This window comes from Pogona vitticeps, chromosome 1, assembly GCF_051106095.1.
Source record: "Pogona vitticeps strain Pit_001003342236 chromosome 1, PviZW2.1, whole genome shotgun sequence".
Classification (NCBI taxonomy): domain Eukaryota; kingdom Metazoa; phylum Chordata; class Lepidosauria; order Squamata; family Agamidae; genus Pogona; species Pogona vitticeps.
In genome coordinates this window covers 293,061,822-293,084,232 of record NC_135783.1, presented here as the reverse complement: position 1 = coordinate 293,084,232, position 22,411 = coordinate 293,061,822, and the positions used below count along the sequence as shown (strand labels likewise).

Genomic DNA, 22,411 nt, shown 5'->3' with positions numbered 1-22,411 from the left:
CCTCAGTGCTTCAGGTTGATTTCACAAGGTTGAATCCCCCCGCCCATAACCTGACTAAGACAATATAGGACAGAAAATTGCTAACCCAGGATTATATGCTGTGGTTAACAGAAGTTACAGTGAACAGGGAAGACTGCACGAGCTATTTGTGAATAAAGGCCTTTGAGGAACCTGAAACATTAGGAGGAGATATGTCCGAGTACAAAGGCATAATCATAAAGACTTTGCCACCATCTTCTTTTTTCTGACATCCAAGATTAGGCAGAGACAAGAGAAGAGGAAAAAGGCTCTTGTTTCTACATGTAACTGACATCTTTGGGAGTACCTTTCATAACTTCCTTACAGGTAATCATAAATGGACAAAATACTGCTAAAAAGTATTTTAAAGACTAAGGCCTCTTCTAAGGAATTTTAGGTCAAGCCAGGCTCAGATAGGTCTTTCAGACAGTGTGAACCCAAGCCCTAAAAAACTTAGTCTTGGACTGGTAGCAGCTGATGCCTTTGTTGCAAAAAGATTCAATTCTTGCTGTAACTGGTTCCAGACAATAGCCAGGCTGCAGGACTTTGGACCCGCTTTACAGTCTGAACATTTTCCAAGGGCAGCTCCACACAGCACACTTTTAAACCAAATGGAATGTAAATAAGGTGGGTATCACTCTAGTTGTTTGGCCTTTCCTTGCGAAATACTTCTATGGATTCTCTGAACTCCACTGCTTTAAAACTAATAAACATATTTTGTCAAGATACAAGAAATTATGCAGAAGTTTAGTTCAAGCATAAAGGTTGATCTTACATTTACATTGCCTGGAATAGTCTGTCATGTTACATTCTCCCTGTAACTACCTTCAGACTCCAAACTCCCAGCTGCAGACCTGCTTAAGAGGACTGGTAGTAAGCTACATATCAATCTTTTTAATGATATTCAATGACAGTCCAAAAGCAATGATTTAGAGCAGCTTCTTTTAAGAAAAATTTAAATAAGAAAAATTAAAACTGGTGCTCACGAATATGCATTGTCCTGATTCTATCCTACAGCATGGAATTGTGGACTTTAGGAGCAGTTAGTATTTTATAAAACAGATTAGAAGTGTTTGAAATGTGGATTTATTGCACAACGTCAGGAATTTCTTCCATTGAAAAGGTGACCACAATGTAATACCAAAACAAATGAATAAATGTTGAGAAATCGAAAAAGTAAGGAAATCTAGTCATATAACGAGATGATTTTTACAGCTGACCAATCAAGGTAAAGAAAGTGGGAAAACAAGCGCAGGAAAAACTTGACTGAAGAATCTTAAAAATCTGGTTTGGATGCAACATAAAGTAATTATTCAAAACTGCCACATCCAAAATCAAAATTGCTACAATGAGCTCCAAGCTTTGGGTGAAAGCTTAAAAAAAAAAACTCATGTCACCAAGATCTTTGTGGAAATAAGATTACAACTTTCAAATTTCAAAACAAAACCCATCTTCGGTTAGATGAAAAAATGAATTATCACCACCCTGACGGAACGCCCGTCCTATTTCTCCACCCCCCCCCATTTAATTTAACCGTACCGGATACCGACAGATGACGTAGTCATTTGGCTCCCCCCACAGAGAGGCGATCCCTAATGAAACCACGTGAAGGGGTTCGTATGTCCTTCTAGCCAGTTATCTCTATGGTTCTAAGCGGTCCTAACCATTTCCTGTGCCCAAAACAAAAATGGCGGAACAATTATTTCCCTCCCCCTGTAAAGCTCGAACCATCACTCAGCGAATTTGAGAATCATCACGTGATGCGCAAAAAACCACCTCTTGTTTGAGTGCAGAAGAATCCGCAGATTCGACAATCGCATACGTCTCTCTGGATTAAGGAGAAGGGCCGCGAAATGAAATTTAGGAATTGAAGCCGACGTGAAAGAAAAAGCCGTGAATGCGTGACGTTAAAAATCGCTTCCGGCGCTCTATCCGCGCAGCACCGGAATTCGCCGTTTCGAACACGAAGTGTAACTATTCTGTTGAGGAAAAGATGGCGTCGGTCTGGGATGAAGCGGAGGTGAGAAATTGGGATGAGTCGGGTGCTTGTGAAGTGGCCGGGAGGAAGGGAGTAGTCTGTGGATTCGTTGCCGGTATGGGCAGAAAATTGCCCTCCCCGGTCTGGCCTGCTAAAAAGCGTCCTTAAAGAGTACGGGCCGCGACCGGACAAATGGAGGACCTTTGTTTGCCATGACGGTGTGTTTTTCCATAGGATGGCATTGGTGAAGAGGTGCTGAAGATGTCCACGGAGGAGATCGTGCAGCGAACCCGCCTGCTGGACAGTGAGATCAAGGTGAGATCGGATGGGGCCGGCAGTAACCAGCTCCATCGCCTCCTTTCTCTTCTTCAGGGCTTTCTAATTCTTCTCTTTACCAGCATATGCCGAGATTATCTACCCCGCTTCTCTGGGCAAGAGGATAGCAAAGGAAAGGCAACTAAAATACCATTTCCAGGGACTTTTGAAAAATAAATAACAAGAAGGTCAATATTGGCCTCTTGCTGCCTGGAGAATATTCCATCATTTCGGTGCCAGCTTTGAAGAAGCAAGATCCTAAGGAAGGAGGGGATTCATATGCTGCTCTGGTGCTACACAGTTTAGAGTCTTAGAAGCTAATATAGTATTACAGAACTTGAATCTGAAGACTCAGCGGTCTCCAGAAAGGGGGTCAATTGGTAAATTCAGTGTAGTTGAGTAAAAAGAACTCCTGGCCATTATTGTCCTCTCTGCACCTGAAAGCAGTAACAGCCAGAAGTCTCCCTAAAACTGCAAGCCAGTTGCTTTAGAGGGAGTGCAACCTTATCCAAAACAAGCTAGTCACTTTCTCTGAGCTTACTGAAATTAATATCTGACTACTTCTGTCTTACATGTGTTGCTTTTGTTTGCTTTACTCTTATACTCTCCCAGAAGTCCACAAAACATCATTTCAGGGCTTCCAGTGCCTCTTGTCAATTTTTCAGTGGAAATGAGAGGAATCTGGACACCATCTGTTTGCTGCTAATAATTCAATTCAAACCTCTAAATTGCTGAACCCAGTAGTTTCTGCAGGTGTTATACAGAATAGGTACAGCTTTGTGCTTCTGCATGTTGAAGGCCACAGGGTACAACAGCGGTTCTTGAGTAGTAAGTGTCTTGCTTGTAGGCTGGGACTTGGCTGAGATGGAGTACACAGCAGTGGTTTCTTCCTATTTGATTGACTTGTTTTTGTATTTTTGCTTAATTGCAACTTTTTCCATATTCATGTGAGTACAAGTATATTGTTAATTTTTAAATTCCTTGCTTTGATTTATATTATGGGCTTTATAGATAATGAAGAGTGAAGTGTTGAGGGTAACCCATGAGCTACAGGCCATGAAAGATAAGATCAAAGAGAACAGTGAGAAGATCAAAGTGAACAAAACCCTGCCTTACCTTGTTTCCAATGTCATAGAGGTGAGTTTCTTGAATTGAAGATAAAATTAACACTGTTAGAAAATTATTCATGCATGTGAGAAGATTCTTTGCTGTTTTGTGTGAGTTAATGTAATGTGGTGGTGCTGAACTGCCCTTGAAAAAAAGGGCAGATATGGGGTAGAAAAAAGTGGAACAATTAATGAGCTGATTCCATTAAAGAGAGTGCCGCCTTTGTTTTGTTTTCTCTTTTGTTGTGTTTTGAAGACTCGTTAACAATCTAGTCTTGATGGCAAAATCTCTTTCTTTCTTTCTTTCTTTTATTTGATTTGTTTATTTGATTCATACCCCACCCATCTGGCCTATAAGGCCACTTGGCAGCTTGTTAATGAGCAGATACAATTTCCTAGTATGGTCTTTTGACTAGAATTCTAAATAACATAATAGGCAAAATCCTGTTCATTTAAATTTATGCAAGCATAACCCAGATTGGGCACTGGAAATATTTAAGTTACATTGATGGAAAGCTTCCTATTCCCATCCATCCCTGCCCTTTCAGGTTGTGAGGCTCCCTAGTGTTCCATTTTTACCCCAAGGAAGCCTTTGGGAAACTCAAGATGAGGCAAGGGTAGCTGTTAATAGCAAATAGTTGTTGCCAGATCACCAATTGCAGGACCAGGACTGCCAGCAATGATCTGCTAGTGATTTCTGACTATTAAAGCTTTCCTTCCACCATAACAAGGCTCCCAAAGACTTCCTCAAGCAAAAGGGAGCCCTAGGGAGCCTTGGAACCTTAAAGTGGGGAATATAGAGCTATTCATTAGTTTAAATTAAATAGTCCCAGGACCTGATGCGAGTTTATACCAGTATAATACAAGCAAATTCTGCCCATCAGGGAGTGAACACAGTGGGATTGTGAAATTCTGAAATTACTTAATATGCATTATACTGTGAGACCACCCTGGAAGATGTTGCCTGTTGAGTTATAAAATACACTGCCTGGAAAAAGGTGATATAGGAATGCAGTAAATAAATACGTAAATAAATTGTTTTTATTGGAGCTCAGCTAAGAAATAGAATTATTGCAATCTTTTTATCATAATTTAGTTGCATTCATACACAAATGTACTATAACTTTTCTTGATTGCACTTGTACAGAAGGTATCTTAATCTTTTTGACCCCCTTATCCTGAGAGATTTGTGCAGACTTTGAATGCTTCTTTATGAATAGCAGGCCAAAGATATTTTAGAAATCTTTCAAACAGATCCTGTCACTAATGATAGTTTAATATCTGGAACATTTCTCATTGCAATGCATAAATGTGAGCCAGTCCGTATCATGTGTTACATTCATTATATGCTTGACCAGTGCATCTGCTCTCTTGATAATCTATTTGCACCTTTAGCTGCTAGATGTTGATCCAAATGACCAAGAAGAAGATGGAGCAAATATTGACCTAGATTCACAAAGGAAGGGCAAGTGTGCTGTGATCAAAACCTCCACTCGTCAGGTAAGAGGAATAGAATAAGGAAGTATGTGTATTAACATATGTGAAACTACCTTATATTCAGTAAGATATTTGCTGCTAGATCTTTTTAACTGGTAAGGATTTAATTAACTGCCAAGGATTTACTTGAAGGTCTTGTGTGTGCAAAAACATGTCCATTGAAGTATGTGCCCTTCTGTCTAAATCTGAAAAACGTACCACAGCCTCTGAAGAGAGGTTTGCTATGCCAGATCTTTGCTAACTTTCAAGCGTATGTTAGAAGGTTTTATCTGAGGACACCTTTTTAAGATAGGGCTCATAAAGAGAATGTTGTTTTTGCTTTTGTTGTGGATGTTAAGTTGCGTGTAAACGGTTTTTGTTGTTCCATTTTAAATTTGAGGTATGCTCATCCATGGGCAGGATATACTTTTTGCTATAAATACTAGAGGTGAATTCCTTGGTTCTTGTCAGCAGGCCTTGCCTGAATTTTTGACTCCAAAACATCTTGTATCCAGGGCAAAAAGTATACATCTGGACCTTGTATTTAACCAAGTATTGAGAAGATGTTGAAGGAGATTAGACAGAGTAATGTCAAGAGTACTTCACTGCTTTTTTTCAACAGACTTATTTTCTTCCTGTGATTGGGTTAGTTGATGCTGAAAAACTGAAGCCTGGAGACCTAGTGGTGAGTAGCTCTTGTACTATGCAATTGTCAGTAGCTACAAATACTTATTCAGTTTATTTTTATTTAATCTAAACAGACACTCCTAGAGTTAGAATGAAACCGGTATCCCAGATTACTTCTTCTGCATTCGCATGATACTGTGGTACTCCATTTCACACACCACGTCATCTTAGTGGACAACCACCATTTATACACTTTGCAGTGTGGATGCTCTTCAGTGAAGTATTTCATAAGAACTGTTGCTTTTGGCTGTGGCATATTTAAAAAACCTAGATACACACATATACCCTGGGTTTACTTCGTAAAATAACTACATTATATTGGGTTAAGATGCAACTCATACATGCTTTGCTTATTTCTCTAATACTGAATCTAGGGCTGTTGGATAGCAAAAAATATTTTTCTCTGTTCATATCTTAGCCTAATTGTTCTTGCAACTCAAATAAAGATTCTGTTCTTTTTTCCCCATTTAAAGCTTTTGTTCTCTTTTCAGCGTTTTGTAACTTCTGCTGTAGACTAATAAGAGTGTTATTTCTTTATTCTAACAGCAAAACAGAATCAGGAGAAAAACAGTGCAACAATGATTATCAGGTTTTATAATGCCTTGAAATAGGGCTAAAAAAATGAACTGACTCATTTCCTTGAAGACAATGAAATATTTTGATTCGATTTTCTGATCCCACCACCATCCTTTTCATAATGCTGTCTGATAGGTACCACCTGCTAGGTCATTGATTTGGAATATCAGTAGATGAAGGTGTCCCCTCTTCCCCAGCAAAAAAGTAAAAAATAATAATAAAGTGGGTTTCTGTAGTAGACAAGGCCTGTTGATAGATTTATATTTGCAGGGAGTGAACAAGGATTCTTACCTGATTCTGGAGACCTTGCCCACAGAGTATGACTCACGGGTAAAAGCTATGGAGGTGGATGAGAGACCTACAGAACAGTACAGTGATATTGGAGGACTGGATAAACAGATCCAAGAGGTGAGAGCAAGAAGGTATTTTTTTAAAAAAACTTGCTTTTTAGATTGTTACGACTGTTTATGTTTAACCTGTGTATATGTTTTAAGTGTCATATGTATTGTAATTTGTCCTGGGATGCAAGTTGCTAGGCATCATGTTCTCTCTATTCATTGTGGGGGATTTAATGGTTAAGAGGAGGAGCTTATGTGTGTCTCTGTGTCTTGGCAGCTGGTAGAAGCCATTGTCTTGCCAATGAATCATAAAGAGAAATTTGAAAACCTGGGTATCCAGCCTCCTAAAGGGGTACTCATGTATGGACCCCCAGGAACAGGGAAGACACTGTTAGCCAGAGCATGTGCTGCACAGACAAAGGTAAGACTGGTATCTTTGACATTTATTTCCTAATTTCTAGGAACTGCATAGTCTTTTGGCATAGAGGGAAGGTGGCTGCGTACTTGCTTCACAGTTAAAGTTGCTAAAGTTTTAGTCCATGCCTAAAATCCAGATTCATATTCATAATGGTATTTCACTAACGGTATTTTATCTCCAATGTAGTTTTTTACACTTTTCTTACCTCATAGAAATTGAGACTTTAGAATACGTACTATTTAATTTAAGAACATATTTTATCTCCCAATGGTGCTCTAGGCTACATTCCTGAAGCTGGCTGGTCCACAGCTGGTGCAGATGTTCATTGGAGATGGAGCCAAGTTGGTGCGAGATGCCTTTGCGTTGGCCAAGGAAAAAGCACCTTCAATCATTTTTATTGATGAACTTGATGCCATTGGCACAAAGAGGTGAGATTCTTGGGATTCTCTTTTAGAAGTTCTGAGGTAAAATGCCCAGATCCTTCGCATACACCAAATATTACGGTCTCGTAGATAGGGAGGCTTGTGTGTAAAGATTTACTGTATTCTTCTTGACTCCGGAAGGGCTATAGGCCAGCATCAATATATGTGATGGAATCATTTGTGAAATTCCTGTGAAATTTCAACTTCCTCAGAAGTCCTGCAACAGGTGTGACCGACCTCCAGCAAAACGTTGCACTGTGGAGTGCTCCAGTTTAGAATGCCAGCCTGTTGACTATACCCTGTTCTAGGATGCCTCCCCTCAATAGTCAGCATTCTGTGACCATTGAGTGCACTCAGTATTTCTTGGGCTGATTTTAATGTTTGCTCTTTCTTTATCAAAATACGCAATCATGTATATATTGTAGTTCTGTAGACCTCCAGATTCTCATTAGCCTGCTGGTACTTTCCCCTTGGGGGCAGAGGGTGTCCTTTTGACTACATACAAGATCACACCCGGAGAATGAATTCACAATTGGTGAATAGAAGGTATCATGTCATAGCGAAGTGTATCTATTTTCAGTAGCTGGCACTTATTTTTGAAATCATCTATGTTAGTCCCATATGTGTTTGAGAACAGAATTAAATGGTTTATATAACAAAAGCAAGATCATTCCTGTGAAACAATCTAGATAACAGAGTGTTCTTTGTGATGAAAGTTCCTAATGAGGGGAAATAAACTCTAGAACTTTGTATTCTGATTAGAACAGATGTACAGAACTTAAGAACCACTTTAATATGGAGCCATTGAGGTACTGTTATAAGCTCCTTTTTCCTTTAGTAGATAATGTGATGATATACTAACTTTGACTGGTATTCTTTTCATTTTTACTGCATGCAGAAGAGTCCTTTTGATGATATTCCTTATACATCTTGTTCAAACAGAGCAACCTCAGCTCACAGTATCACAACCCGGGGGTCATGTGGGAACTTCATGGTGGAACATTATCCTCCACCCATTCTGTTTCTGTGTATCTGCTAATGAATGTCTACATTTCACACTTATCAAATTTTTAACATAGTTGAAATTAGGTGTTTGAAGCTCAAATCCTGCCTCTTCAATGGAGTCACTGCAGTTGGTTGAGCAGCCTCAGACAGTTCTCCATTTATTTATTTTTTTAAAGAGAAGCAGTACTGCTTTCTTCTTGGCAATACACTGAAAGACAAATTAAAGAAGACGGAAATGCACCTTGAAAATGAGAAGTATTGTGCTAGTGTAATTTTGTTTATAGTGCATTTTAGCATCTTCTACCTCCCTTGATTTTCAGAAAGGCCCATAAATCAGAGCAGTTGCCCAAGTAGAGTGTACATTCTTTTACATTGGAGGATTAGTGTTATCATTTAGATGTCTGGATTCTTGCATTCTCTCCCTCTGCTGTTTAAGAAGACAAACATTATTTCCATCTTTCTTCCTCTCTCCTGTGTCTCCCAATTGCATAATGTTAAGAGTGTCCTAGGAACCAGGTGACTTAATTTTGTAGCCCAATGAGGCCCATTGTATGGTACCTATTTTAAAAAATTGTCCTATAAGCTACCTCTCTAGCTATAGCAATGTGCAGAAGGCTGGGTAATAGTGTTTCCCCTAAATGGAGCCCTTATTTCCGATATATATGACCTAGTCACTTATCTCAGTTGGTCCATTAATGCTGGTGGAGGAATTAATTGTGTGTCAACTCACATCATCCAGACTCTTCCTCATGTTGCTATGGAAATAGGCAACGAGACCATGAGAGAATGATTTCTTTGATAATGCTGTTGTCGTAGTTGCATTTTCAATTAGCCTACAGTAGATGTGTATGTCAAATGATAAAATGACTTTTATACAAGAAATGCACCATGTTTTCTTTCAGGTTTGACAGTGAAAAAGCTGGTGATAGAGAAGTACAAAGGACCATGTTGGAATTGTTGAACCAGCTTGATGGATTCCAGCCTAATACACAAGTAAAGGTAAATATCTCTTGGGGAAGTGTATATCAAGCAGAGCTGCAAACAGGTATTACAGAGCAGCTTTAGCAATCATGGTAATGAGGGAAAACCTCAACAGAGACAGTCGCATTTCAAAGTGTAGTATTTGATGCTGGCACAGCTCAAAAGTGATTTCCTTTATCCAGGTGATTGCTGCAACCAACCGTGTGGATATTCTAGACCCAGCCCTACTCCGTTCAGGACGGCTGGACCGCAAAATTGAGTTCCCTATGCCCAATGAGGAAGCCAGAGCCAGGATTATGCAGATCCATTCACGGAAAATGAATGTCAGGTATTGATAATGAAGCTGCCTTTTAATGGAAATGACTATGTGTTGTCCTCTCTTCGCATTGTTCACTTTGTGCTTTACAGAATAGTACATACCATGATCCACAATATGCACAATATGATTTTGCACATAAACTGTTACGACTTAGGCTTTCTTGTTGAAGCCACTTTCTAGTTATTGTGCTTGTGAATACGTGCTTCTGTGAGTGATAACTGTGAAATCACATAGGTGAAAGAGGTTGAGTAAAAATGCCAACATTTGGCAGGGATTTAGTGCTCTCCATTATCTCTGTCATTCTTTGTTACCAACAAGACCAGTATAAATTATGCAGAATTAAATACAGTGGTGCCTCGCTTAACGAGTGCACCGTATAGCGATGTTTCCGTATAGCGATCCCTTTTTCGGGATCGCTATACAGAAACATACCCGATCTTCGCAATGGGGAAAACCCGCATTGCGAAGATCGGGTATTGCGGCGGCCATTTTGGAGCCGCCGAACAGCTGTTTGGCGGCTCCAAAATGGCCGCCGGAAGCCCGGAAATGGCTGCCGGCAGCCGTTTTCATGCCGTGCCCTCGCTTAGCGAGGGCGCGAAAATGGCTGCCGGCAATTGGAATCCTCGCTGAACGGGTAAGTAAGAAAGGTATTGGAACGCATTAAACTAAGTTTAATGCATTTCAATACATTTTCCCTACCCGTTTAGCGACGATTCCGCATAGCGAAGGTTAATCCGGAACGGATTAACCTCGCTATGCAGGGCAGCACTGTAAATCAGATTTGCATAACATATGTAGACTGCAAAATTTGGCTTAAATTCTGGCAAAGATTTAATTAATTGTTTTTATCAGTGAATACATGGCATCTTAGCTTTGGAGTTTTAAATGTTACCATGATATTTCCAGTGAGAATGTTTTTTAAAACTAAAATCTCTTTCTGCAGCCCTGATGTGAACTATGAGGAGCTGGCTCGTTGCACTGATGATTTCAATGGAGCACAATGCAAGGCAGTGTGTGTAGAAGCGGTAAGTTTTACCAGATCGTTTCCTTGATGGGTTTTCATTGAGGAACTAAGGAACTGCCTTCAACAGCTGATGCTGAACCAGAGTGGGGGAGTTAATTTAGCATGAGAGTGGCAATCTGCGGTATTAGGTTGTGGCATCCATTGTTAAGACTTGTTTCTTGAACTGTGCTTTTTCTTGTTGGGTCAGGGAATGATTGCCCTGCGACATGGAGCAACGGAACTCACCCATGAAGATTATATGGAAGGAATCTTGGAGGTACAGGCCAAGAAGAAAGCCAATCTACAATATTATGCCTGATTCTTACACCAAACAGGACCATACCAGTTGAAACTGAACTGTGTTACTTTCTTTTACCTACTGGGGCAAAAATAAAACATTTGCTTTGAGTAAGGCAGCTGTTGTGGTGATACCATTTTAGGAAGAAAAATTAACTTTGTGGGTTCTACACCATATAAGGCGTAACTGTGTTGATTTTTCAGCGACAAAACATCCAGGTTTGCACCAGCAATCCAAACTTTTGATCTGTATTGTTGAATTTTTGGCTCTCTTTTAAAGCTATTGTAGCTGCTTGTGTACACTGGATTTTTGGAAAGCTAATTCTAATAAACTCAGAACAATGATACGTAAGGTCCCACAGCAGGAGCTCCTGACAGGAAAAGTAGTCCAAGAGGGAAGAGATTTTCTTTAAAAGGACCTTCTAAAGGCACAACTACGAACAGGTCCAACAAGGGAAAAAAAGGAGGAAAACAAAGACCAGTATGACTTCACAAAAAGCTTGGAGAGAAAATGGGGGGGGGGAGAGGGCACATATAGGAAGTGGAAGGAAGGCCAAACCACAAAGGAAGAGTACAGAAAGGTAACAAAGAATTGCAGGGATGCCACCAGGAAAGAAAAAGCTGAGCATGAGCTGAAGTTGGGAAGAGATGCTAAAAGCTGGGGCGGGCTAGGAAGAGAAACCATTATTCTGGTACGTCCATAGTAGAAGCGCAAGATGACTGGACAAGGGCTAATGTCCCTAGGAATCTGGGAACTACAAGACTAGTCAGCCTGATGTCAATCCCAGAGAAAATTAGACAAGATTTTAAAGTGACTGCAAGCACTTTGAAAACAGTGTAGTGATAACTTGAAGCCAACATAGATTTGTCAAAAACAAATCCTGCCAGACTAATTTTATCTCATTTTTTTGATTTGGCAACCTCCCTGGTAGGCATGCGATAGATACAATGTAAAACCTTTGAGAAAGTGTCACATGATACTCTGAGCAGCTAGCTACAGTTACAGAATGTACTCTTGAGTGCTGATCAATGGTACCTTCCCAAACTGGGAGGAGGTAACAAGTAGGGTACCACAACACTCGGTCCTGGGCCTGGTGCTCTTTAACATTTTTATTAATGACTTGGGTGAAACAGTGCAGGGAATGCTTAACAAATTTGCAGATGACACAGAAATGGGTGGAACAGTTAATACTCTGAAAGAGAAACAAAATTGAAAATGTTCTCGATAGACTTGAGCACAAGGTTGAAAACAACAGAATGAAATTGAACAAAGATAGTGCAAAGTTCTACACGGGGTGTGGTGGGAACCAAACACACTGTTATAAGATGGAGGACACTTGGCTCAGTAATATTGTGAGTGAGAAAGATTTTGGAATTGTTACAGGTCACAAGCTGAATATGAGCCAGCAGTGCAATATGGCTGTAAAAAACGGCAGATGATGCTTTAGGTTCCATTAACAGAAGTACTGTCTCCAAATCCTGTGAAGCAGTAGTTCCCCTCTATTTGGCTCTAGTTAGGCCTCATCTTGAATACTCTGTCCAGTCCTGGATACGGCACTTTAAGAAGGATGGGTACAAACTGGAACAAGTTCAGAGGAGGATAACAAGGATGATCAGGAGAATGGAAACCAAGCCCTGTGAGGAAAGACTGAAAGAAATGGACATGTTTATCATAGAGAAAAGAAGACTCTGAAAGCACTCTCCAAATATTTGAAAGATAGTTATACAGAGGAGGAGCAGGATCTGTTCCTGATAATCCCAGAGTGCTGGACACATAATAATGAGCTCAGGTTACAGGGAATCCAGATTTTGGTCAGCTGACTGGAAAATTTTCCTGTTAGAGCATTTAAGAGAAAATTAGACATTCGTCTGTCAAATATATTTTGATTGGGATGCCTGTATTGAGCAGGGCGTTGCACCTGATGACCTTACAGCCCCCTCCCAACTCCATTATTCTTTGAGACTAATCTTTTCTTACCCCTTCAATGGCACAATTCCTGTCAATGTATACTTTGTAGTTTCCTATGATCTCTGTGACCAGCATCTCTCTTTGAGGTGAAGCCTGCTCCATAGTCACATTAGGTTTGATCAGCCAGAAGCGTTAAGAGTAAATGACCAAAGCCTGCTTGTAGAAATGATCAACACTTTCTATCTCCCTTTGTATCACGGTTTCTTGGACAGTAACTTTTATGCAGGTAAAGAAGACAAAGGGATAACTCTTCAAAGGCTAAGAATTTCCATTCTGTCACTGTAACCAAGCCTTTTAATTTAATGCTTTTTGAAACGTACAATTTCCATTTAAAAACCACACTTTCCATGAATACATTGACTTCAGCACAGAGTAATTAATTACATGCCACTTAAAAATACAATGTAAACAGCCCTCTAGTGAAAGCTTCTGTGCAGTCTTTTAGGGAGACAGAAAAGGAATACAGCGAGGAAAGACCAGTCCTTCCTCTCAGCACCATAATTGATGTTCCTGAGTTTAGATCCAGCTCTTGTTTATATGCCTAGGGCAAGCCCCTCTTTTAAGAATGCTTCATTTTCTCTTACAAGAGGTTGCTACCAAGGAACTGTTGGGTTTTTCAGTTTGTGTGCTCATCTGCCAAGGTAACATTTCTACAACACTCAGTCTGGAAGGACTTGAAACAGGTAACAAATTTCAATTTGCCTATTACAGTGGTTGCATTGTTTCTGAAATCCCAGCCTCGGGGTCATTTTGGCTTCAGCTTGCAACCTTTGGGATTGTCCCATTAATGAAGATGTGGCTTCAACCTGACATTGAGGAATATCCAAAGCAGTAAGTGATCTGATCAGGTACACACAAACCCATGTCTGCCTGTAAGATTGAATCACTTAAGACAGTGTTGACAAACTTTATTTTGCTGAAGTCTGCCCCCTTGTGGAGGAATTCTCCAAACTTCTGAAGATTAGTGGTATACCCTAGCATCCTACATATTAACCCAAAAACTTCACTGTGAGCTGGTATGCATATTTGGCTTCCAGAACTGACAAAATTCAGATACTGAGTGGTTCAGAGGAAGAACTTTCTATCCTCCCTGTCTGGATGACAATAGCCCCCCCTCAAAGTAAGCTGATAATCACATGTGGCTTCAATGCAGTTGGCTATATTAAACCCAGATAGCATCAGGTCTCTGCTGCAGAGGAAAATCAATACTGAGAGTGAAGAGATTTCCCTTTGGTCATCACCTCCGACTGGTCCTCAAGAGTTCTCGGAAACGGAGTTCCTTTGAAGGCATTGGACACCAAATGGAATTCACAGTGGCTTCTCCTAGCAGAAATCTGATTCCGTTTAAATGGTACATAGATCCTACAGCAACACACCCTATATAACAGAAAACCCTTTGAGGCAAATCAGGAATATGAATGAACCTGATTGGTTTGTTTTTAACAGAGACAGGCAGACTGAAGAATTGGAGGGCGGTGGTCTCCCAAGACTTTGCCAAGGCTATTGAACCCCTTAGTTTGTTCCACGGTGGGGCTCACCCTTGCCTGGTGAATCTCAGATACCCCCACTGCAGTAGCCTAGTTCTGGACTGTGCTTGCTAGAATTAGTTGTGTTCTTCTCATCACACAGCACCGTTTTCCTGTCTGGGTTTCTGTACCACAGTCCGAGGGCTATTGAGAGAAGGAGCCAGTGTGCATAAGAATCCTGCCAGAAGGGTCAGCCCCAGGCCTCCCCAGGCACAGAACATGGACCAGCCATAGCCATGACTGATGTCTTCTGGTAACCCGTAGACATAGCGAGGGTAACGAGATAGCTCAAAGTTTATCCCAGCCACGCAAGTGCAAAGGGAGATGATGCAGCAGGTACCTGAGCAGGAGAGGAAAGAAGAGCGAAACGGAAGACAATAGAAGTTAGTGTTGTTCATTTTCTCAAAAATAGGCAGAATGAAGGCTCTGAAGCGGCCAGATTTTTTTACTTTTGCTAAAAACGGGGAGGGGGGAACCCTACAAAAATGAGGCATGCACTCAGTAGTACGGGGTATGAACTAGAAGCTAAAAATGTTTGTGGGGAGGCTAAAGAGAGGGGTCATCCTGACTGGATGATTCTGGGAATTACATTCAAGTAGCTACCTTCCCAGCTCCAAGTCATACCTACTATATCTGACATTTCCTCACACTTGCGTTTAAAGGGATCCCTCCTCACTATAATCATATATGTTAAAATTAGCAGTTGTAGAAATATTTTTAGAATAGTCAATGTATTTTCTTATACCTTGCAGTATAGCTAAGATAAAGTAGTATGGAGAAAACAGCCATCCTTAAGTTGAAACAAGAACAGCACATACCGGAAAAGGGACTTTTGAATGCTACTTGCCACAGAAGAATATCAAAAGTGTGATCATGTGCTCATCTTTGCCGTGCTTGAGCAGGCCTCTTTTGATCCTGGCAATCTTTTTTTTTTGGGGGGGGGGGTTGTGAACCTAAGTCACTAGCATAGGTACTATTCTGAGTTACCCCCTACCTGTGAATCACTAGTGTCACATCTAGAGGGCTAGGTCCTTTTACTTTTGATCAGTTTAACCCATTCATAGGTGAATGAATTTATCCATCATTAGCCTCCCTGATAGGCATCTTACATACTTTTCTAAGGAGAAAGGCAAAATAAAAATATTTTAAATAAATAAATAAATATGACTTCTATTGATTGTACCTTGTCTATTTTCAATCCAAAAAGGAGAACCACTACATTTAGTACTGTGTTTTGTTGTTTTTATTTTTGTGTAACAGGCCTGAAATGTGCTAGATATATCAATATGTATTAATGCTGATTCAGTGTAGCAAGAACAGCATTTTTAATGTATGCCTTTGGCCCAGGAAGATTTTATTCTAAACTGAAGCATACATGATCAATGAACCCAAATGTACAAAGTCACTGTTTCGGATACAACTTCCACAGTTTTCCAGCCAACATGGCTGGGCACTAGCCATGTCTATACATTTCTCTTTGCATGATTCAGGAGAAGGAACTTACCTGAAAACTAGGCTGGGGCCATCTGATCAAGTTGCATCTCCTCCCCAAGGATAGCCATTTGTTTCACTGGTTGCTACAGCTGTGCCTTTAACAGCTGTTTGATTGCAACAACTAGTAGGCAATGTTATGTTATGTATGACCAGGTCATATCTGACTTAAGGCAATCGTGGTAAGTATTTGAGACATTTAAGGAGTGGCTTTACCAGTGTCAACCTTCCCCCCCCCCAGTGAATTTCCACGGCAGGGAAATTCACTAAGCAGGGATTTGAATCCAGGTCCCCTGAGCCTTAGTCTGTTACTTTATCCATAACACCACACTGGCAGCAAGCAATAGAGGGCTCCTTTTTTCTATAGAGATTCTGAACCAGAAAAGGGGGGGGGGGAACCTCTTAGGGATTGGACAGCAGCAGCTGCATTCCATTTTCAAGGCTCTTTTTATGGTTCTGATTGCTACCTTGCTGTTAAAAAGAAGAGCAGCTAATTCTTGTGTTTTGAGCTGCTTCTTAATGCACAGCTGAAAAGGTGGTGACTCCACTTGGAGTTAAAAGTCTGCAAATTATAGTATAGAACCGTAGAAGTTGGCTAATTCAGCCTCTTGCTAATACAGGCAGCCTGCTGGGACAGCCATGCAGCTTTGCTTAATAACCTCCATTAATAAGGGGGGAAGTATGGGAAAAGATCACCTACAAATTGCTGCAGATCACCAGTAGCTGATAAAAATGTGCAGGGGGGGGAGGGGGGAGGCCTGCATCAAGCAACAGAACCCCTGTGCATGACTCAGTTCGCATCTCTATAAAACAGTCTTCATCTCTGGGAACTGCCAGTAGAGCTGCAGGGACACAGAGAAGAAGAGCTGTCATTGTCTGACACATCCACGTTTGAATCAGTTTCTTGTCATTATTTGAGCATTTCAGAAGCATTAAACTCCAATTCTGAAAGGGGCAAAGGGTGGCCCCTTCAAATGTCAGACTGCAATTGCCATCAGCCTTAGGAAGTGTAGCCAGTGATGAGGAACTCTGGGAGCTGAAGTCTGGCTGAAGCCTAAGAGTATTGATTGATTGATTGATTGATTGATTGATTGATTGATTGATTGATTGATTGATTGATTTGATTTGATTTGATTTGATTTGATTTGATTTGATTTGATTTGATTTGATTTGATTTGTACCCCGCCTATCTGGACCAATGGTATCCCACCTCTGTTACACTTGCCACAAAGAATGGTATTTCCTGCTTAATGGCTGCTGTTTCTCCAGCTCCCCTGCCAAGACTCTGATCCATTGCGCATAATTGCACAGGGCCAAGTACTTTTGCTCAGAAAACAAGCTCTAGACTAAAATGAAAATGAACTCTCACCTCCCATAAGGAAGAGCAGCCCAGCTACATACTGCATGAGCTCATGCTGTTTACAGCAGCCCAACATGCCAATGATCCATCCAAATAGGATGATGGAGACTGCCATACCAATGAAGCCGGCTGTCATTCTCCGCAGATCTGAGAGAGGGGAGGGAAAGGAGGTTGGTTCAGGGAAGAAACAAGATAAAAAGAGGAACACAGAGAGAGAGAAAGTCCATGAGCAGTAATTTGGGATCTGGAGTGGAAAGAAAATCCAGTCTTGAATTTGCACAAATAATTGCCAAACCAAAGTGCACCCAATTTTGCAATTTCTTTTAAACCAGCACCCCATCTGCTGACTTCTGGACTTGCTGGATTACAATTCACACCATTCACATGGGGGGGGGGGATAGTCCAACACATCCAGAGGTGCCAGATTGAGGAAAGCCATGGTAAAGATTTAAGAAAGCAAAAGTTCCAGCACTTGCCAAATAAATAAATAAATAAATAAAGGTTTGCTGCCATGGTTGAATCAAAGTCTACAAAATAATCACTTGCTTACAACAGGACCCAAAATGTTGTACCAAAGTGCTCTGGCTGAATTCCACTTCTTGCTAAGAAATTAACATGTTTGAACAAAATATTCAAAACTACTCTCAGGGGAACTCAAATCAGATTTGCTTTCTCCACTGCAACAGTTAAGCCTTGTAAGTGGAAAACGAATATGTCACGAAAAGGGCTAAACTCCTCTGTGGTATTCTAGAGTTTGTGTGCTTGTTTATGACAGGGAAGAAAATTCAAGTGTGCAATTTCCTTCGCCTCCATCACCGGCCATTTCTCAAGTGTCTGTACATATGATTCTCCAGGATATTTGACCAAGCTTTTGAAAAACTTATTTTATTTAAAGAATCTTAAAAATATCTTAAAATATCTTTTTTTAAAATGTAAATCTATGATTAGAAACAAGAGGTTATTATAGAGGCGCCATGCTGAGTTGTGCACATCATTTCACAATGTGCCATGGCTGTTGAAATGTTATATAATTAATAAAAGGAGACTATGTAGCAAAAAATGTCTCATGACTACTTAAATCCCTCAACATATGTATCTCCCGTGACAGCTTTTCCACTAAGGCCAAATTCTAGAGCAGTGGTTCTTAACCTTTTTGAAAGAAACGCCCCCTTGAGCCATTGAAGAAGTTATTATTGCCCCCCTCCCCACGGTGATGAGATCTTTTATTTATTTATTTATTTATTTATTTATTTATTTATTTATTTATTTATTTATTTATTTATTTATTTATTTATTTATTTATTTATTTATTTATTTATTTATACACTTAAATCCAATGACCCCTGAAAACAAATTCAATTCCAAGAAAATGAAATGCCCCCAAAAAGTAACATTTAATGATTTAGTTGCAAGCGAATTTTAAGACGCAAAAAGAAATATAAAAAACAAACCGCAATGCAGGAACTAAAAATTTCAAGACGAAAACTCTGAAACTAAATTAAGATTGGCGGAAAATATATATTCATGCACATTGTAAAAAGGCTGCATCCATCTTCACAGGTTTGGCTTGCTCCAGTGCCCCCCTACCGCCCCCTTCTGTTCCACCGCCCCCACACCGCCCCTTTTCATTCTACCGCCCCCCTGAAAAATGAAATCGCCCCCTGGGGGGCATTATCGCCCACGTTAAGAACCACTGTTCTAGAGTCTTGCTTTTCAGCTATCCAAAGAGGGGTTTCTGCCCATCTTCCACTGTGATGCTGTCTCTGATCTTGCAGTCCAACATGTAAAGCCAATCAAACCCTTATGCTTAACATTGCAATTCTTATAGGTAAACATAAAGAACATACTTCATTCAAGGGACAAATTATGGACTACTCAGTTACCCATTTCTTTGAATGTACTCACCCAATCAAGCATGTCCACCACACATGGGCATAAGAGCCTAAGCCCACACATCTCTTCCAGCTATTAGTACTAGAACTTTTCTTAAAACAAGTAATTCTTAATGGAGTCAAGTACCAGTGATTTATCACCTTAATAGTGTGTTAACATGTATTTGCAGAGATTGTTTTCATGGGGGCATTCCCCCCCATGAGTCTTCAATACTGCAACTTGGATCTTTTCCCCATGCACTTTTTGCTTCACATAGAGTGCCATTGGAAATGTCTTAACAGCACAGCATGAATTTTTAGGAAAGGCCTCAACTCTCCTCTATGAATTGTAAAATGAGATGGTCAAGCGGTCTGATATTCCAATTAATAGGTTTTTGCCACTTGCCTTGTAGATTAGGTTTAGTTTGCCATAAATGTTTTATATAAATTGTGTTTGGCTTCTGTTGTACACCACCACAAGTAGCAATTTGCTAGGTAGACTGTATAAAAATTAAATGAATGAGTGAATGAATGAATGAATGTGTTTACTAAGGGATGGTAAGTAAAATGTAAGATCTACAGTCATGTTACATCCATCGAACCCAGTTGTTTAAGGATCTGTGCCTCTTGCTTACAGATGTTATACAGATCCCTTAAGCAATAGAGTCCCATAATTTGATGAAATTTATTCTGATCAGAAAATACAGGATGGCTTAGAAAGGAGATGTTCAGTATATTGTGTAAAAATGGATTAATGATATCCCCCAATTTAGAAGGATTTAGAGGCAGAACTGAAACACCTCTTATCTCATCACCACGTTATGCGTTATACGTTATTAATTTCAAGCTTAAACCAGGTGTCTACCTGGGATAGTCAGTTCCGATTATCTGACTACAGGGATGTTCAGCCAGTGCCAAGGATACTTACGAAGGGCATGCCACTCATCCTGGCGGATTGTGTTGGTAATATTCACTGGCAGGTTCCTTGGCAGGGAAGATGAAGTGTAGTGATATTTCACAGCTGTGCAGCGCTGAATGATTCCTGAAAGAGACCAAAATACAGCCCTCAGATGGAGACCCAGCTATCAGAAATGAGGTTCTTTTTCTGTCATTGCCCAGTCAACCACATGATCCCAGTTCTGCAGCTGGTGCAGTGCGATGACTAGGATGCTGAGCTACCAAATGAATCCCACTTCTGCCGCTGCCTCACTACAGAGCCCAGGAGTGGCCCAAGACCTTTACCATCTGAGATGGGGCAACACATGGTAAGTTATTTGAGTCAAGAGGCAGAGTGTCTCTATTTTGGTACACAAGCTAGAAAATCACGTAAGCACACCTCTTCATCCTTGATGGCAAAAATACAGTACAGTAATAGCAAAGTAAGTAACTAGTTAGTATGTACAAAGGTAACTACAAAACTTGTTATCTAAGACAACCACTTCATTCTGTTTTCTGTCCCTAACATACTCTTTTGCAAGCCACATATTCTCAGCCTTAGTGGGGGACAGCCAGCCCAGCATGGTGACAAAGTTAAGGCAATCCAAGTTCAAGCCCCCACTGTACCATGAAGTGCCCTGGGTGAGCTTGGGCCACGCTTTCTCTTTCTCAGTCTGGCCTACCCCACAGGGGTAACCTGAGGATAAAGTATAGACAAAAAGAATCATGGACGCCTCTTTGGACTCTTTAGAGAAAAGATGTGACAGAAGTGTAACTAACTGATCAATAAAGAATACTGATTTATCACATAATATTTCTGTAATGGTTGCACAAAAATTATGTATTTTAAGCACTCAGCAATATTCAGAAATGTTGTATAAAAGTTAAATGATTATTACTCTCCTTAATTATTACCACACAGACTAAGTGTCTTAGGCAAATATTTGCTATGCCAGGCTATGCCCCAAATTCTCCTTTGAGGTTGGAAGGCGGCCTTCCTTCTGTTTCTACACAGGCCTGTCTCACAATATTTAAGTTCTGGCTGCAGTTGAATTTCATTCCTTCTGGTTTGCTTTGTTTAGTTACGCAAGACTCAGCGTAAGAGCAAACAGATGAAAGATATAATGCCCAGGCAATGCCCTTTTGGACCTTTGCCTTAACTCATCTATTGGGCATCAGTTATGGCAAGACAAGAAATTTGCTAAAGCAGCACTTATACAGTACCATGCTGAACATCAAAATAATTTATTTGCCATCAAGAAACCATGCCTGTGTTATGACTGTTTTTTAAAAAGTTGTCTGAATAAAATGGCACAGTGTCTGCAAGTACTAACAGTTCCCAAGTACAGAAAGGTCTTTTCATGCGAATGACTTCAAGTCATGCCTACAGCACTACTTAAGTGTCATTTCAGAAAATTGTATATGACCAGGTGTGGATGTTATTGAAATGCTTGTCTGTGTATTACTCTTTTGTCCTTTTTATAGAAATGTGTGCAAACAGTTAATATGTCCTTTGTTAGGTAATAAGCCAGGCTGATCATCTGATTTTTATTTATCTTGTCTTCATGAAGTTTGAAACAAACAGATAATGGTTTAGTCTGCAAAATTTTTAGCAGCAGCAATTAAAATACATAAGGTTGAATATGATTTTTAAAGTGTTAATTCTATGCAGACTTACCTATTTCATTTTTCTGAGCATGTATAGTTTATGATTATGCATTTATCTTCTCCCTTTCAGTATGTTGGTCTTATCTCACATTAGCATTTTATGTACCATACTACCTGCAAAGGCATATGGCTAGTGCAGACAAAGAATTATTCATTTACTCATGCACATTATATTTAACAGCATCACATAAACAGGAACTGCTGGTGTATGATTTGCTAGACTGATAGTTCTGTTTCCAAGGACACTAGAACAAGGTGATGCAGTGGAGAGAAAGGGCAGAAGCTTAAATTGGATCTGAAGTTTCCAAAGAACTAAGTGAATAAAAGCAAAGAAAATTTTGAGTAAATATCATAATTTCCCCTTTGAGGTTTCTTCAGTTGCAGCTCATAATGGATTATGGACGTGACTTACTAACGGTACAACTCATAAAGTTCTTGAGGTCTGTGCACAGGTGGGCTTTGCAAAGTTATTTTGCTCTAGAGAATCATTGGGGGGGGATTTAAAACCACAGAGTTGGCAGTGCTTGATCACATTACAAATTTCACAGTTAAGTACACAACCTCTCTCCATAGTTTGAGTCATTTTTAATTGACTTTCATGGATCTGAAAAGGAATCTGGAATCCTTCAGTTAGAGCTCTGTATAGAGGTG

The 22,411-nt window shown here is 40.2% G+C and overlaps 2 protein-coding genes across 2 annotated transcripts in view; one reads left to right on the top strand and one right to left on the bottom strand.

Annotated features, from left to right (window-relative positions):
- The first annotated feature begins 1,651 nt into the window (after nucleotides 1-1,651).
- PSMC3 (proteasome 26S subunit, ATPase 3) lies at nucleotides 1,652-11,054 on the top strand. The gene is made up of 12 exons (XM_020799527.3): nucleotides 1,652-2,038; nucleotides 2,231-2,311; nucleotides 3,323-3,448; nucleotides 4,813-4,917; nucleotides 5,516-5,578; nucleotides 6,427-6,564; nucleotides 6,772-6,915; nucleotides 7,192-7,340; nucleotides 9,242-9,338; nucleotides 9,503-9,648; nucleotides 10,583-10,664; nucleotides 10,851-11,054. Exons 1-12 carry the CDS (start codon nucleotides 1,916-1,918, stop codon nucleotides 10,959-10,961), a joined length of 1,365 nt encoding a protein of 454 aa, XP_020655186.3. The 5' UTR covers nucleotides 1,652-1,915; the 3' UTR covers nucleotides 10,962-11,054.
- A 2,125-nt stretch (nucleotides 11,055-13,179) lies between these two features.
- Nucleotides 13,180-22,411, bottom strand: part of LOC110082466 (transmembrane protein 178B) — a 17,291-nt gene continuing 8,059 nt past the window's right edge. The window contains exons 2-4 of the mRNA XM_072986077.2: nucleotides 20,085-20,198; nucleotides 17,295-17,432; nucleotides 13,180-14,774 (exon numbers count right to left, since the gene is read on the bottom strand). Of these exons, the coding sequence (XP_072842178.1) occupies nucleotides 14,530-14,774; nucleotides 17,295-17,432; nucleotides 20,085-20,198 (497 nt within the window). The 3' untranslated portion in view covers nucleotides 13,180-14,529. The remainder of the gene's footprint in view (nucleotides 14,775-17,294; nucleotides 17,433-20,084; nucleotides 20,199-22,411) is intronic.